The sequence below is a fragment of the Herpailurus yagouaroundi genome, unplaced genomic scaffold (genome assembly GCF_014898765.1).
Source record: "Herpailurus yagouaroundi ecotype Mexico unplaced genomic scaffold, PumYag 67702, whole genome shotgun sequence".
Classification (NCBI taxonomy): Eukaryota; Metazoa; Chordata; class Mammalia; order Carnivora; family Felidae; genus Herpailurus; species Herpailurus yagouaroundi.
Genome location: NW_024420501.1, coordinates 837,942 through 850,876, shown reverse-complemented (window position 1 = coordinate 850,876; position 12,935 = coordinate 837,942). Strand labels below are relative to the sequence as shown.

The 12,935-nt window shown below is 47.4% G+C and overlaps 1 protein-coding gene and 1 long non-coding RNA gene across 5 annotated transcripts in view; both read right to left on the bottom strand.

Annotated features, from left to right (window-relative positions):
* The window catches only part of CD40LG (CD40 ligand), an 11,804-nt gene extending 9,823 nt beyond the window's left edge, over positions 1 to 1,981 (bottom strand). Inside the window, exons 1-2 of the mRNA XM_040468563.1 lie at positions 1,713 to 1,981; positions 190 to 321 (exon numbers count right to left, since the gene is read on the bottom strand). Of these exons, the coding sequence (XP_040324497.1) occupies positions 190 to 321; positions 1,713 to 1,868 (288 nt within the window). The 5' untranslated portion in view covers positions 1,869 to 1,981. The remainder of the gene's footprint in view (positions 1 to 189; positions 322 to 1,712) is intronic.
* Positions 1,982 to 7,662: 5,681 nt separating this feature from the next.
* Positions 7,663 to 12,217, bottom strand: LOC121025827 (uncharacterized). 4 transcript variants are annotated; one of them, XR_005788156.1, is made up of 4 exons: positions 11,983 to 12,214; positions 10,184 to 10,438; positions 8,109 to 8,328; positions 7,663 to 7,885 (listed from the first exon to the last, which is right to left on the bottom strand). It is a non-coding gene; the product is annotated as an uncharacterized LOC121025827 (long non-coding RNA). The 4 variants fall into 4 exon arrangements; XR_005788158.1 differs by having other exon boundaries at positions 8,109 to 8,222; XR_005788159.1 differs by having other exon boundaries at positions 10,184 to 10,346; positions 11,983 to 12,212.
* Between the last annotated feature and the right edge of the window lie 718 nt (positions 12,218 to 12,935).

The window sequence follows — 12,935 nt, the reverse complement described above, 5'->3', positions numbered from 1 at the left end:
TCCTTTCCTTTTTTGGGGGGGCGGAGGGGGGAGAGGGGGATACCTTTACCCACGTGTAGGTATGCACCTACGTATGTAGGTGTATGAAACAAATGTCTACACTTTTACATTGCCAGGTTTCCGTCTCCCGACCTAGCAAAAGCAGTAAAGCGTTTCGATGACACTTTAACGAACAACTGGGCTCCTTACCTTGAGAAAGGCTTCAAACCGGCTTTTAATTTCCTCACAGTTCAGTAAGGATAAGGCCCCCTCTCCTTTGTTGCATTTCTGTAATGTTTTCATGAACACAAAATCTTCATAAAGATTCCTTTCATCTTCTATCTGTGAAGGGACAGGGACATGAGAAACATAATTCTGGAACATGCAGCTAATGACGTCTGTCAGTGTAATCACCAAAGGCAGCAATTAAAACGCCATATTATCTGAAAGTCCAGGTAGAAATCACAGCCATTCTAATAAACTTCCACCACGAAGTGTGCATTTTGTCCACGTATGATAAGCAGCAATATTCTAGAATGATCTATCCCTCATCGGTCCAGTAATGATCGGTCACTGTGAGCCCAGTCTATAAAACAGTTTTCTGCTGAGCTCGTTTGCCTACTTCATTTTAGTTTGTGCATTTGACTGAAAGAGCCCACCAGGCCAAACACAAACAAACAGACCCAGAACCCCCCCTCGTTTCGCAGCTGTGAAAGCTAAAACTTGACCAACCCAGTGGATGGCCTCGACCATCCCTGCCCCTCCTTATCCTGATGGTAACCTTCACGGCCTTAGTTCTAGGCTGGCCTCCCAACAGAGGGCATTCAAACATCCCTGGGAACATGCAGCCTCCGGAGGCCGAACGCCCACCATTCCTACACCCGGACTTTTCGGACCAGCCAGATAATTGATCAGATTTCTCCTCTTCATATAGGATCGATGTTTTGTTGGCCCGGCCGGCAATGCCCCGCGGGGGAAGTGGAAAGACACACGGAGACAGGATAAATCCTAACGGTTATTTTTCCCTCGGGATGCAAAACCGCCTGCTAAGTTGCTCCACTGTTCTGTCCCTGGAAGTCCAGCCGCTTAAGAAGGTAAAACCCCTCAGAGGGAGACTGAGGGGCTTGCAGCTACCATCAGTGTTTGAGGAATTACAGAGAGAACGCCACGTTTGCCGTAAATGTGCAAATTCTGGGACTTAGCCGTGTCTGCGCTGCTCTGGAGCACTAGGACGTTTCAGATCAAATTCACACTCTCCTCTAGTCGGCAATTAAAAAACAAAAGTTGTCTCTAGCAGAAGAAAAGTGTAGTTTTTAAGCAAAACTTGAGCGAATAACCGCAGCTAGTGTCCACACAGGACAAAGCCTGTTCGAAGCTTGCTACAGAGGCCAAATTCACTTAACCTGCGGGGTGGACACTACTCTCGTCCCCATTTCTCGAATGTGGAAACTGAGGCCTAGAAATAAAAAATGACTTGCCCGGGATCACGGGGCCAGTAGGGAGCCGAGTCGCGGTTTGAACCCAAGCAGTCTGACTCCAGAGCCCAGGCTCTCGCCCAGAGACCAGAAGAGGACACCTTGTCCTCCAGGACGAGGTGCCGAACGTGATGCCACAAGACCATGTCTCTAGCTGGGTTCCTACCATTGCCCATCAGGGCAGAACGGACCCCAACCGACCCGCCCGGCGGTAAGGACCCCCACACGTAATTAATAAGGGCTTGTGGTTCGTCTTACCTTGTCCAGTCTTCTGTGAAGATACACAGCAAAGAGTGCTGACCCAATCATCTGGGTGATGAGAAACACAGTAAGTAAATACATAAAAATTTTCATACTGACGGGTGGTCCAGGGGCCACGGAGCGGGGAGCAGTTTGGCTATATGTTTCGATCATGCTGTGTTAGAGTTGGAACGAGATCTTCAGACCGAGGAGGTGGCAGCAGCAGCATGAGAACACTGTCAAAGTGGCCACCTTACTCAGGATTAGTTAAGAGCGCACAATCGTTGCAGCCCACACTTCCTGGAAATTGTGTTTCGCAGTCTTCTCTCCCAGCAAAAAAAAAAAAAAAGTTACGTAAAGGTTTTTCTTTTCTTTCCTTTTTTTTTTTTTTTTTTAATTCTACCCATATCATTCCCTTCCAGGCTTTCCCTTTTGTTAGTAAAGAAGAAACAAGTTTCTTCTTCCATACATTCATTCTTGCCTTGAAATGTCATAGGCTTCTTAACAGACAATGGCAGTGTTTTTCCTATCGCTAACTTTCTGGGTTCACCAGTTTCAAGGAAAGTGACAAATTCATCCACCAGCAACCGACTTATTTCAATTTCAATCTTACTAATACCACCCAGGAACCTGGCGTATGGGGAAAGAAACAAACGTCAACAAAAGTTTGGATTGATTTTGTGGCTGCTGGGCCACTGGCGAATTGCTCCTCGAGACTCCTTTCATCTTTAAAACCCAACGAAATCCCAGAAGCTTGTCAAGTCGGGTCTGCATGGCATAAAGCACAAAGGAGGGCTGACAATTATTAAATAGAATTTAGCTGGAAAGGTAATTCGAGAAAAATAAATTTCTCCAAGGCCAAGAGGAGTAGGGTCTTGAAAGAAATCAGTCCCAAACTCTGGGATCGAGGTTAAAGTGGGAATCTTGGCTTGACTTAGCCGGATTGCTTGTCTACGCTGTTCTAATCTGTCAGATAATGGCTCGGAATAGAGACAATAGGCTCCAGTTAAGAGACCTGAATTCTAGTCCCTGCTCCACCAACAAATCGCTATGGACCTCAGACAAATCACTTGACCTCTCCAGGTCTCAGTTTCCCCATCTCCAAAGAGCTGCCTTGCCTAGCCTACAGGCTGTTGTGAAGATCAAATAAAAACGTGCACAGGGGCGCCCGGGTGGCTCCGTCGGTTAAGCGTCCGACTTCGGCTCAGGTCATGATCTCACAGCTCGTGGGTTCGAGCCCCGCGTCGGGCTCTGCGCTGACAGCTCGGAGCCTGGAGCCTGTTTCGGATTCTGTGTCTCCCTCTCTCTCTGCCCCTCCCCCGTTCATGCTCTGTCTCGCTCTGTCTCAAAAATAAATAAACGTTAAAAAAAAAAAAACACTTCAAAAAAGGTGCACAAAAGATCTTTGAGACGTGTTAAGCAATAGACAAACAAGTAGCCCTGAATTTGGGGGAACTGGTTTAGCCGAAGAGAGTGAGTTTTCGAAATAATTGTTACCTCCTTACACGCTAGTAAAAACCAAGAGAACAACAACGTCAAAAACACCCAAAGTTTTGACAACACATTGAATCATTGAGGGGTGTAGGATTGTGCATTTCTCAATGGTTTTTGCGTCGTTCTTATCAGATTGCCTTCAAAATAAAAGCAGCTGTGGAAATCCCTACCCCACATCCCAACCTGGTCAAGAAACCATGATGAGATCACTTTGGTGATTCCTATAAAATTGTTTTGAGAGACAAATAGGAAATGTAACAAAGTGCTCCAGCAGGCACACTCTCTGTGTAGTTAGCACCTGCTCGCTTCCCCTCCCACGCGTCAGCATCCTGTCCCGGGCCCAGATCTGTGCAGCTCCTCACTGCATCTGCCAAGTAGGTGGCTTCGATGCACATGATAAACTTCCATCCGTCAGGTCAGAGGCTTCAGTTCTTAGACAAGTAACCTCCGTTCCACTGAAGGCAAACGATCACGGGACAGGACGCCGAAGGGACCCCAGAGATGGGGCAACGGCAGGCTTCATTTCACGTGACCGCCTTTAAGAAAAAGTTGTCCGATCTCCCTGCTTCCTGCTTTCTCTACTTCAGCCCCCTGCAGTCTGACTTCCACCCCCAACATCCCCCGGGAACTACCCACACCACTATTAGCCCAGCCGTTTGGGCCGAATCCTTTCTTAGAGTGCATTTTGCGTGACCTTTTCTATTAGTCTGTTGACCTACGATTCTGTTGTCACCCTTCTAGCGTTGCCCACTTGCCTCTCAGAATACTTCTTTGTGTGATCCCCCTTTTTTCTTTGTTCCCCTTAAAACTTTGGTATTCCCGGGGCGCCTGGGTGGCTCAGTCGGTTAGGCGTCCGGCTTCGGCTCAGGTCACGATCTCGCAGTCCGTGAGTTCGGGCCCCGTGTCGGGCTCTGGGCTGACGGCTCGGAGCCCGGAGCCTGTTTCCGATCCTGTGTCTCCCTCTCTCTGACCCTCTCCCGTTCATGCTCTGTCTCTCTCTGTCTCAGAAATAAATAAACATTAAAAGAAAAAATTAAAAAAAAAAACAACAAAAAAACTTTGGTATGCCCTATCCTTACCCTCCTCTCTTCCCTGCGCCTCCCCTCCGCACCTCTCACTCTACACGTTTTCCTTGGGCGATTCCCACCCACCCTCAGGGTTTTCACTATGCCCCTCACTGTGATAAATCCCAAGTCTATAACCAGGGCCTTGAATCTCAGATTTGTAAGTATAGCTACCGCTCAACGTCTCCACTTGGGCATCCCAAAGCCACCTCACATTTGCACACCCCTACCCTTGACTCCACTTCCTGCCCAGCCCCGTTCTCCCTCAAGGTGCTTCCCATCTTGGGGAAGAGTGCTGCTACAGCCACCTAACTGCCCGGGTCAGAGACCTGGATGCCAGTTAGATGCCCTCTTGCCCAGATTGCGCCCCACTCCCGGTGGCTTCTTCTTCCCCAAAGCCTCTCGATTGCCATTACTCTTTTCCTGTCAACACCTGAGTCTAGTCCCACATCCCCTCTCTCCTAGATTACTGACTTGCATTCTCCTAATGTTTCTCCTTGCTTGCCTTCCTGCCCTGCCCCACCCACCCTTCGTACTGCCAGCAGAACGTTAATTCTGAATCTTGTAACTGACCATCTCATCTAATCTCACCTGACTCCCTCAGACTCTGCCCCAGACCCAGGGAAACAGATTGGCGGTGCCCTGGCGTGTTCAACATGGATGGGATTAGCTCCAGAATAGCTTGCTTGCCCTTCAATCCTGGAAGCCTCCTCTTTCTTTCGTCCTTCCTCTGCCTGGTCCTCTACAACAATTGGCCGCCTTTCCCACTTCCAAACTTGAGCTCTAGTTTCTGATTTCCGATTCTGTATCAATTTGTCCTTTGTGTCAGGACATCCCGCACCCGTCTCTCCTCCCAAAAAGAGTGGCCTTGCCCTGGTGTTGGCCCCCTTGAAAAATCTTCGGCCGCCTACGGACGCCCGGGTGGCTCAGTCAGTTAAGCGTCTGACTCTCGATTTCGGCTCAGGTCATGATCTCCCGGTTCATGGGTTCAAGCCCCGCGTCAGGCCCCGCGTTGACAGTGTGGAGCCTGCTTGGGATTCTCTCTCTCCCTCCCTCTCTCTCAGAATAAGCACACATTAAAAAAATTCTCCAGCCGCCTAATGCACCCAGAAGTGATTCTTAAACTTAGTTTCCAAGAGATCCGTAGATCTCTGGAGCGCCCAAAAGTGCCTACAACCAAGGTCAAATAATAGCCATCTTTTTCTGAATTCACAGAGAGCATTAAGTTAATAGGTTGGGTCACTTTTCAGTTTTTCTTATGCAAATTTGTCTTAAATCTCTGTCCCCTTGTTTTACTGCTGCTCTCCTGCTAACTAGTGACTGCATTGCCGCGAAGAAGTACCAAGGGAAAAATTCAGAAAACGATGGATCATACCTCAACAGTTTGTCTTGGGTGTGAGTATGCTTGTGGTTGTGATTTGATATTGATAACCTAGAACACCGTCATAGTTTCTGCTAGGAAAATTATTTCCAGTACATATGAAAGAGTTAAATGTATCAGCATTTTGTTTGTTCTACAAAGGGCCTCACACGGACTCTTTGCCCTGAACATGTCTGGAAAACCCTAGCCTAGGGCACGGCATCTCAATTCTTAGCCCAAAACACGACCTGTCCCCCGCCATGTCAAGCCAGGTTTATCCCCCTAAACGTGCTGTTCCTGCTCAAGCTGTTCCCTGCGCTCATGCTGACTCCCTCTGCCCTTATCCATTAAGGTCGAGGAAGAGACACCCCTTCTGAAATATCCCCTCCCAGCAGACAATGTGGAAAGTTTACTCCGTCTTAGTCTATCTTCTGTGCTTAATCTATCATTGCATGTGCCATGTTGCCTCATAACTGACTCATTTGATTTCCCTACCATTGGCTCCTAGAGCAAAGAGACCGTTAAAAACTCAAAGCTCAGAACCCTTGCTTCCTGACCCATGGCAAGGAATTAGTGAATCTCTGCCAATCTACTAACTTTTTTTTTTAAGGGCATAGAAAGGGGAGTCGTTCAACATTCTATCTAATCTGATAGAATAGCACTGGCGAGCTTCTCTGGCGATAGAAGTCACAATATATTTAAGTTTTCTTCTATTCCTTTAGTTATCTTTCTTTCTTCTGGGGTCAGTTCCACTCGTTTATTTTTGGTTCTTCTCTTTCATGTTGGTAGTTCTCCTCAAATGCCTGATGACCCTTAGTTGTCTGGTCATATTTATGAATGAAAAACTATGTTCATTTTTATGGGCAGACGGCATGGGTTTCCTCTGCAAATCGCATTGATCTGTTTCCCCCCACAAACCCTTCTCCGGAATGGGAGGGCTGGCTGCGGGTTCTGTTTCAGTGGGTGGAGCCTGTCAACAGGCAGGCTTCCCTTTAGGTTATGTGGGTGGAGAGGCAGGAAGGCCAGGGACCCCCACAACCGATGAAACCAGGAGGGCTTTTCTCTGGGGTGAAGCCCTGTAGAGGGTTTCACTCTTGACTGATGCTGGTTTTTCTTTTGTTTTCTTTTTCCTGTCTTTCGTGGAGGTCTTAGCGCCCTCCCCAGAGCCCTCCTGGGGCAACTTTAGCCTGAGGGCAAAGGCCAAATGCTGCTGCTAAGGGTTCATGGGGGACGAGGGAGAAGGGGGAAAGAGCCCACCTGTCCCGGCTGTTTCTGCCGCAGCTCTTTAATGAGGTACCATGATGGTTACCTCTCGGCCTACCCCTGCTCTTTGCATTTACTGTCTCTGAGCTTGATGTTTCCTTGGGAAAACCCACTCTCGCCTCCGAGTTCTTGCATTGCAGAGCAATGCTCTCATCTGTCTGCTAGTCCAAAGTCATTGCCTTTCTTACTTGTTCGGATTTCTCAAAACTTATTTCACTTTTTCTTGTTCCCCATGGCTGCTGTGATTTCGTTCTTTTTACATTTATTTTTGGCCACATAATACATTCACATGGTTACAAAGGTAAATGGCGTAAGAGAACGAATGTGCAGCGTAAAGTCTCCCGTCCACTGCTTTCTCCCAGTCCTCCATTGTCACCCAGTGTCGTCAGTCTCTTAGATCTCTTGCAGAGACGCTTTTACGTGCATTCAAGCAAGTACATAGATATTCTCTCCCACCCTTATTTTACACACAGTAGTATACAATACATTGTTCTACATCTTTGTTTTTCCATTTAACAATATATTTTGGAGATCATTCCATATCAGCAAATGCTTCTTTTTTTTAAAAAATTTTTTTTCAACGTTTATTTATTTTTGGGACAGAGAGAGACAGAGCATGAACGGGGGAGGGGCAGAGAGAGAGGGAGACACAGAATCGGAAACAGGCTCCAGGCTCTGAGCCATCAGCCCAGAGCCCGACGCGGGGCTCGAACTCACGGACCGTGAGATCGTGACCTGGTTGAAGTCGGACGCTTAACCGACTGCGCCACCCAGGCGCCCCCAGCAAACGCTTCTTTATTCTTTCTTTCTTTCTTTCTTTCTTTTTTTTTTTACAACTGCATAGTGTTCCACTGTATGATGATATACCATAACTTATTTAACTAATTCCCTATTGACAAACATTTAGGTTGTTTCCAGTCTTATGATATTAGACAATGCTGCAACAACAACAACAAAAAACCCGTACGTATTCATTTTTTAAAGTTTCCTTTCAGACATTTCTGCGAGATCTGGAAGGCAAAAAGAAATCACACTTTTTAAAACGTTAAACAATCAACATGTTGACCTAAACACATCACACTAAAAGGAAGATAATTTAAAAGTCATTGTTTATTTTCTATTAGCCAATGGAAAGTGAAAATTTCCGTTATCAACGCATAGCAAATTATTTGCGGTATACGTCTTCTTCAAAGCCAGACATTGCATTTTCAAGCTTCCAATGCAAAGCCCTACCTGGCCTTGAAAATCTGTGTTGCCCCATGTGTGATGCTCCATGTAGATCTGCAGCAAAAAGCCAGAGATGATGTGTTCTCTGGTGCCTCCATCCACAATGCTAGCCGTTGTTGGCTAGATTGGTAAGAAGCAATTACAGGAGACATTTCTTTCTATTAGTTCATTTGCTCAAATCAACATTCACTGAGTGTCTGCTGCGGGCCAGGTGCTGAACTGGATGCTGGGGAGACAAGGATAGAGATGATAGTGCCAGGGCGCCTGGGTGGCTCAGTCAGTTGAGCGTCTGACTCTTGATTTCAGCTCAGATCGTGATCCCAGCATCGTGGGATTGAGCCCTGCATCGGGCTCTGCCCGGAGCATGGAGCCTGCTTAAGATTCTCTCTCTCTCCCTCTGCTCCTCTCCCCGCCTCGTGCTCTCTCTCTCTCTCTCTAAAATAAAATAAAATAAAATAAAATAAAATAAAATAAAATAATGGTGGTCCCTACCTTGCCAGGAGGTCCCAGTTCAGAGAAGCCAACCAGTACAGGAGCAGACAAACATAAAACAAAGTGAGAAGTGCCACAGTAGAGGGGAACACAGACTGCTGTGGGAACATTAAGGAGGAGTACCTACCCAGCCAGGGGGCTGGAATAGAAAGAACATCAGAGAAGCTTCCCTAGGAGGAGAGATCCCTGCCATCACTTTGTATCCTGGCTTCTAGCACTCCACTGACAAATCCCAGCGTTCAACATCCATCTACTGTCCTTGGCTTTTCTAATCCAGAACCTCCTATCCTTTTTCATTGTGCAGCCATCTTCTAGTTGACTATATTGACTCTGACACGCCAAAGGCTCAGGAGGAGTAAGGTAGGAGGGGGTTCGGGATAATCAGCATTGACAAATGATGTTGGGGACAGGGATACTTGGAAGGTTGGCCTGGTTGTAGGTATTAGTTTTGCCAGCGTGACCGTAATCCTCAATCTCTCTTCTTACCAGCTGCCTATCTCCATCCCACATCCCCAAAGTGAATTTTGTTGGCAAATGCTTGCTCCTTGTTTCTGACTTGGGAGGCACTTTACCTCCGTGCCCCATTTGTGTAAGAAAAATAAAGCTATATTTATCTATATGCCTAGATGGAAAAGGAACACAGGTAACACCGATTGCCACTGGGGAGTAGAACTGGAGGCTGGCATGATGTTTACAATGAAGGTATTTTGCTTTTGTAATAACTTACTTTACAAAAAATTTTTTTTAATTTTTTTATTAAAAAAAATTTTTTTTACATTTGTTTGTTTTTGAGAGATGGAGATAGAGCACAGGTGTGGAAGGGGCAGACAGAGAGGGAGACACAGACTCCGAAGCAGGCTCCAGGCTCCGAGCCATCAGCACAGAGCCCGACGCGGGGCTCGAACCCACAAGCCGGGAGATGATGACCTGAGCCGAAGTCGGACGCCTGACCGACTGAGCCACCCAGGTGCCCCTGTAATAATTTACTTTTCCATAAACTTCTTACTTAAATAAACCTTTACAGACAGAAAAGCACACAACTCATAAGCTTAATGAATTTTCATGAAGTGAACACGCCCGTCGGAATCATCACCCAGATGTAGACCTTTACCTCTGAAACCCCCCTTCTCAGTCACCTCTACTGCTCACAAAGGTAACCGCTGTGCTGCCTTCTGTCACCAAAGATAGCTCTGGCCGGGAGCTCTAGTTGCTTCTTATCCTTGCTAGCACTTGGTACCATCTGTATTCTTTAATAGGTCTGTAATATTATCTCATTAGAATTTTGATTTGTATTTCCCTGATGGCTAATGACGCTGAACATCTTTGTATGTGCTCATTTGCCACCCATATGTCCTCTTTGTTGCTAGCATCTTTCAAAAACATAGAACGTGATCATTTAAAACAACAAAAATATAGAACGTGGTCATTTAAAACAACTGCTTGAAAATACTAACGCCACTAACCTGACTAGGGGTCTTTAAGTGTAACAATCCTTCTGAGGGGCGGATATGGGGGGTGGGAATAGCCAGAATTCAGTAGCAGACATTACAGACTACTCCTACTTGCTGTGGGATCTTGGGTAAACTAACCTTTTGGTCCCTTAGGTCGCTTTGTCTATAAAGCAGAGGTAACAATAGTTCCTGCTTCAGAGGGTGGTCCTGAGAATTAGATGAGAAAATTATATAAGGCAATCTGCTCCATGCCTGACACGGTAAATGTTCGTCCATGTTCTCTCTACCTATCTGGCCAAGCCTGGAAAGACAAGGGAGAGAAGTTTGTCCTCGAGGCAGTCAGCAGCTTAGTATCTGACGGAGAACGGGTGAGTGATCCCTCTTTTTCTGGCTCTAAGGAAAAAAAAACAAAACCCTTCAGAGTTGTGTTCTGGATGCAGGATTCTGTCCCCTCACTCCCTGCTGTGCTCCCCACCCCCAACCAGCACAGGGAAAATTCTAGAAGAAATTTCCAGTCACAACTGGGCCGTTGGAAGCTGCCGCGTCCCTCGTATGAGTTTAACACCTCGTGCTGTGCGTCTAACAGAAAGACACAAGTCCCATGGACTCTTTCTGTATAATTCACAAAGGTCTTCCCATTGATGTCTCCTATGGCAGGACTGCCTGAGGTGCCTGGGGGCTGACACCAAGTGGTCAACATCCATGTAGCAAATATTGGCTCAGCCCTTAGCAAGCGCTGGGCTCTCTGATAGGTCTGGGGAACTAAAATGAAGAAGAAAGAGCTACTAGTTAAGGAGATAGGAAAGCAAGGAGTCAACCACAGTGCACGCAGGAGTGGGGGTGAAGTGTGACAGGGCCAGGGAAGGTTCCTGGAGGAGGTAATGTTAGAACCCTGAGGGAATTTTCTGGGTGCCCTCCAGGTACAGGAAATAACACACGCAAAGACCCGGAGACCGAGCATCTTTCTTCTCGTGAGGCTGCATGCTTGGGACCAAAGCCTTGCTCCGGGCTCTGCATAGCACCCCAGCTTCTTCCAAGGGGCCCTTCAGGTGGAGCACAGGCTATTAGGGCTTTATAGGCAGACAAAATCCCCTCTGCTCCAGAGTGAAGATCAGGGATCAAGTACACCCTAGGTGGGTATATTATTGGCACCCGTTTTCCTTTAGAAATCAGCCTGATAAAGGGGCGCCTGGGTGGCGCAGTCGGTTAAGCGTCCGACTTCGGCCAGGTCACGATCTCGCGGTCCGTGAGTTCGAGCCCCGCGTCGGGCTCTGGGCTGGTGGCTCGGAGCCTGGAGCCTGTTTCCGATTCTGTGTCTCCCTCTCTCTGTGCCCCTCCCCCGTTCATGCTCTGTCTCTCTCTGTCCCCAAAATAAATACAAACGTTGAAAAAAAAAATTTCAAGAAATCAGCCTGATATGAACATATAAGGCTTGTCTGTGTGGTTGAAGCCCACTTTTAACCTCCTTCCTTCTGGTCTCAGCTTGCCTTCTGTACCTCCCTTAGAGCTCCAGAACCCTGGTAGGCTGGCCCCTCGCTCCTATGCACCGAGACCCCCCCACCACACAGCCTTTCCTTGGGCCCCTCTTAATTTACCCCTACCCAATCCTTCTTCTTGACTTCACAGGTTCAGGGTTCTCTCCTGCCTTTCTCATTCTGTCTCTCCCCAACTTCTAACTACTACTCTCCACGCTGCCCTCGCTAGTCCCGACCCTGGGCTCCAGCAGTCCCTCTGCCCCGTCCTGTGGTTCACTCCTGGGGCTCTTTCTGAAACAGCACTCCTGCTCCCCACTCATTTCCTAATATCCTCACAGGAGACTGTCTTCTTGGTGGGGACCTCACTCAGAGAACCTCTGGTGCTCCCACAGGGTCTCCTGGGGCCGGCCCCATGGTTTCATAAATGGGGAAATTGAGGCTCGGAGAGAGGGGACGACTTACCAAAGTCATGCAGCAAGTTAGTGGCAGAGCAGAGACTAGCCCGGGCCTCCAGACTTCCAGCCAATGCTCTTCCCCGGGAATCAGGCCGCCCCTTCACAAGGCTCAGGTCTTCTAGCCGACATTTGCTCCCACCCACTGACTGCACGGTACACCATCTCTCTGTAAGCACTTCCTTCCTGAGTCAGTTCATTAAGACTGCAGCTAGCCCGTCCAGGCTTCTGACTCAGCAGCCTCGCAAAGAACATCCAACCATGTCTGCATTCAATTAAGGAAATGCCAGGGGCAGGAAGCATTTCTTTTTCCTGGCAGAGTGGAGGGTACAGAAGGAGATGAAGAGATTCAATTAAATGGTAAGATGTCAGGGACCACGGTAGGGGTGCGGTGAGGAGGAGAAGGGCTCTATCAAAGGATTTGGGATTAGTAGTTAAATACACTTTGGTACCAAAGTAGAGTTACTGGTGTAGAGGGACCCCTGTGATACACTGTTAGTACAAATGTCATGGCAAAAATAGAATGTTTCCATAGTTCCGCTTAAGGCTGCAAGGTAAAAGGAAGGTGAGAGTGTCCCCAGAGTGCCTATGAGTACTAATTAGAAATGAGCTGTATGTTCCTCTCCATTCTCTGCACCCATGTTCATTTTTATCTACAGGTTGGTAGCTGGAAACAATTACCACAACCTTTGAGATCTGCTGGGGCTCAAGCATTCACCTGCCAATAAATGGAGTTGAGAACTTTTCTCCTTCACAATGTCCCACAGTGAATGGTGCCATCTTGCTAAGTGTAGACTTAGAATAGCTTCCACCAGAGCACATCTATATCTCATCCAACATCTAATCCTCAAGGATTTTTTTTTAATTTTTTTTTCAACGTTTTTTATTTATTTTTGGGACAGAGAGAGACAGAGCATGAACGGGGGAGGGGCAGAGAGAGAGGGAGACACAGAATCGGAAACA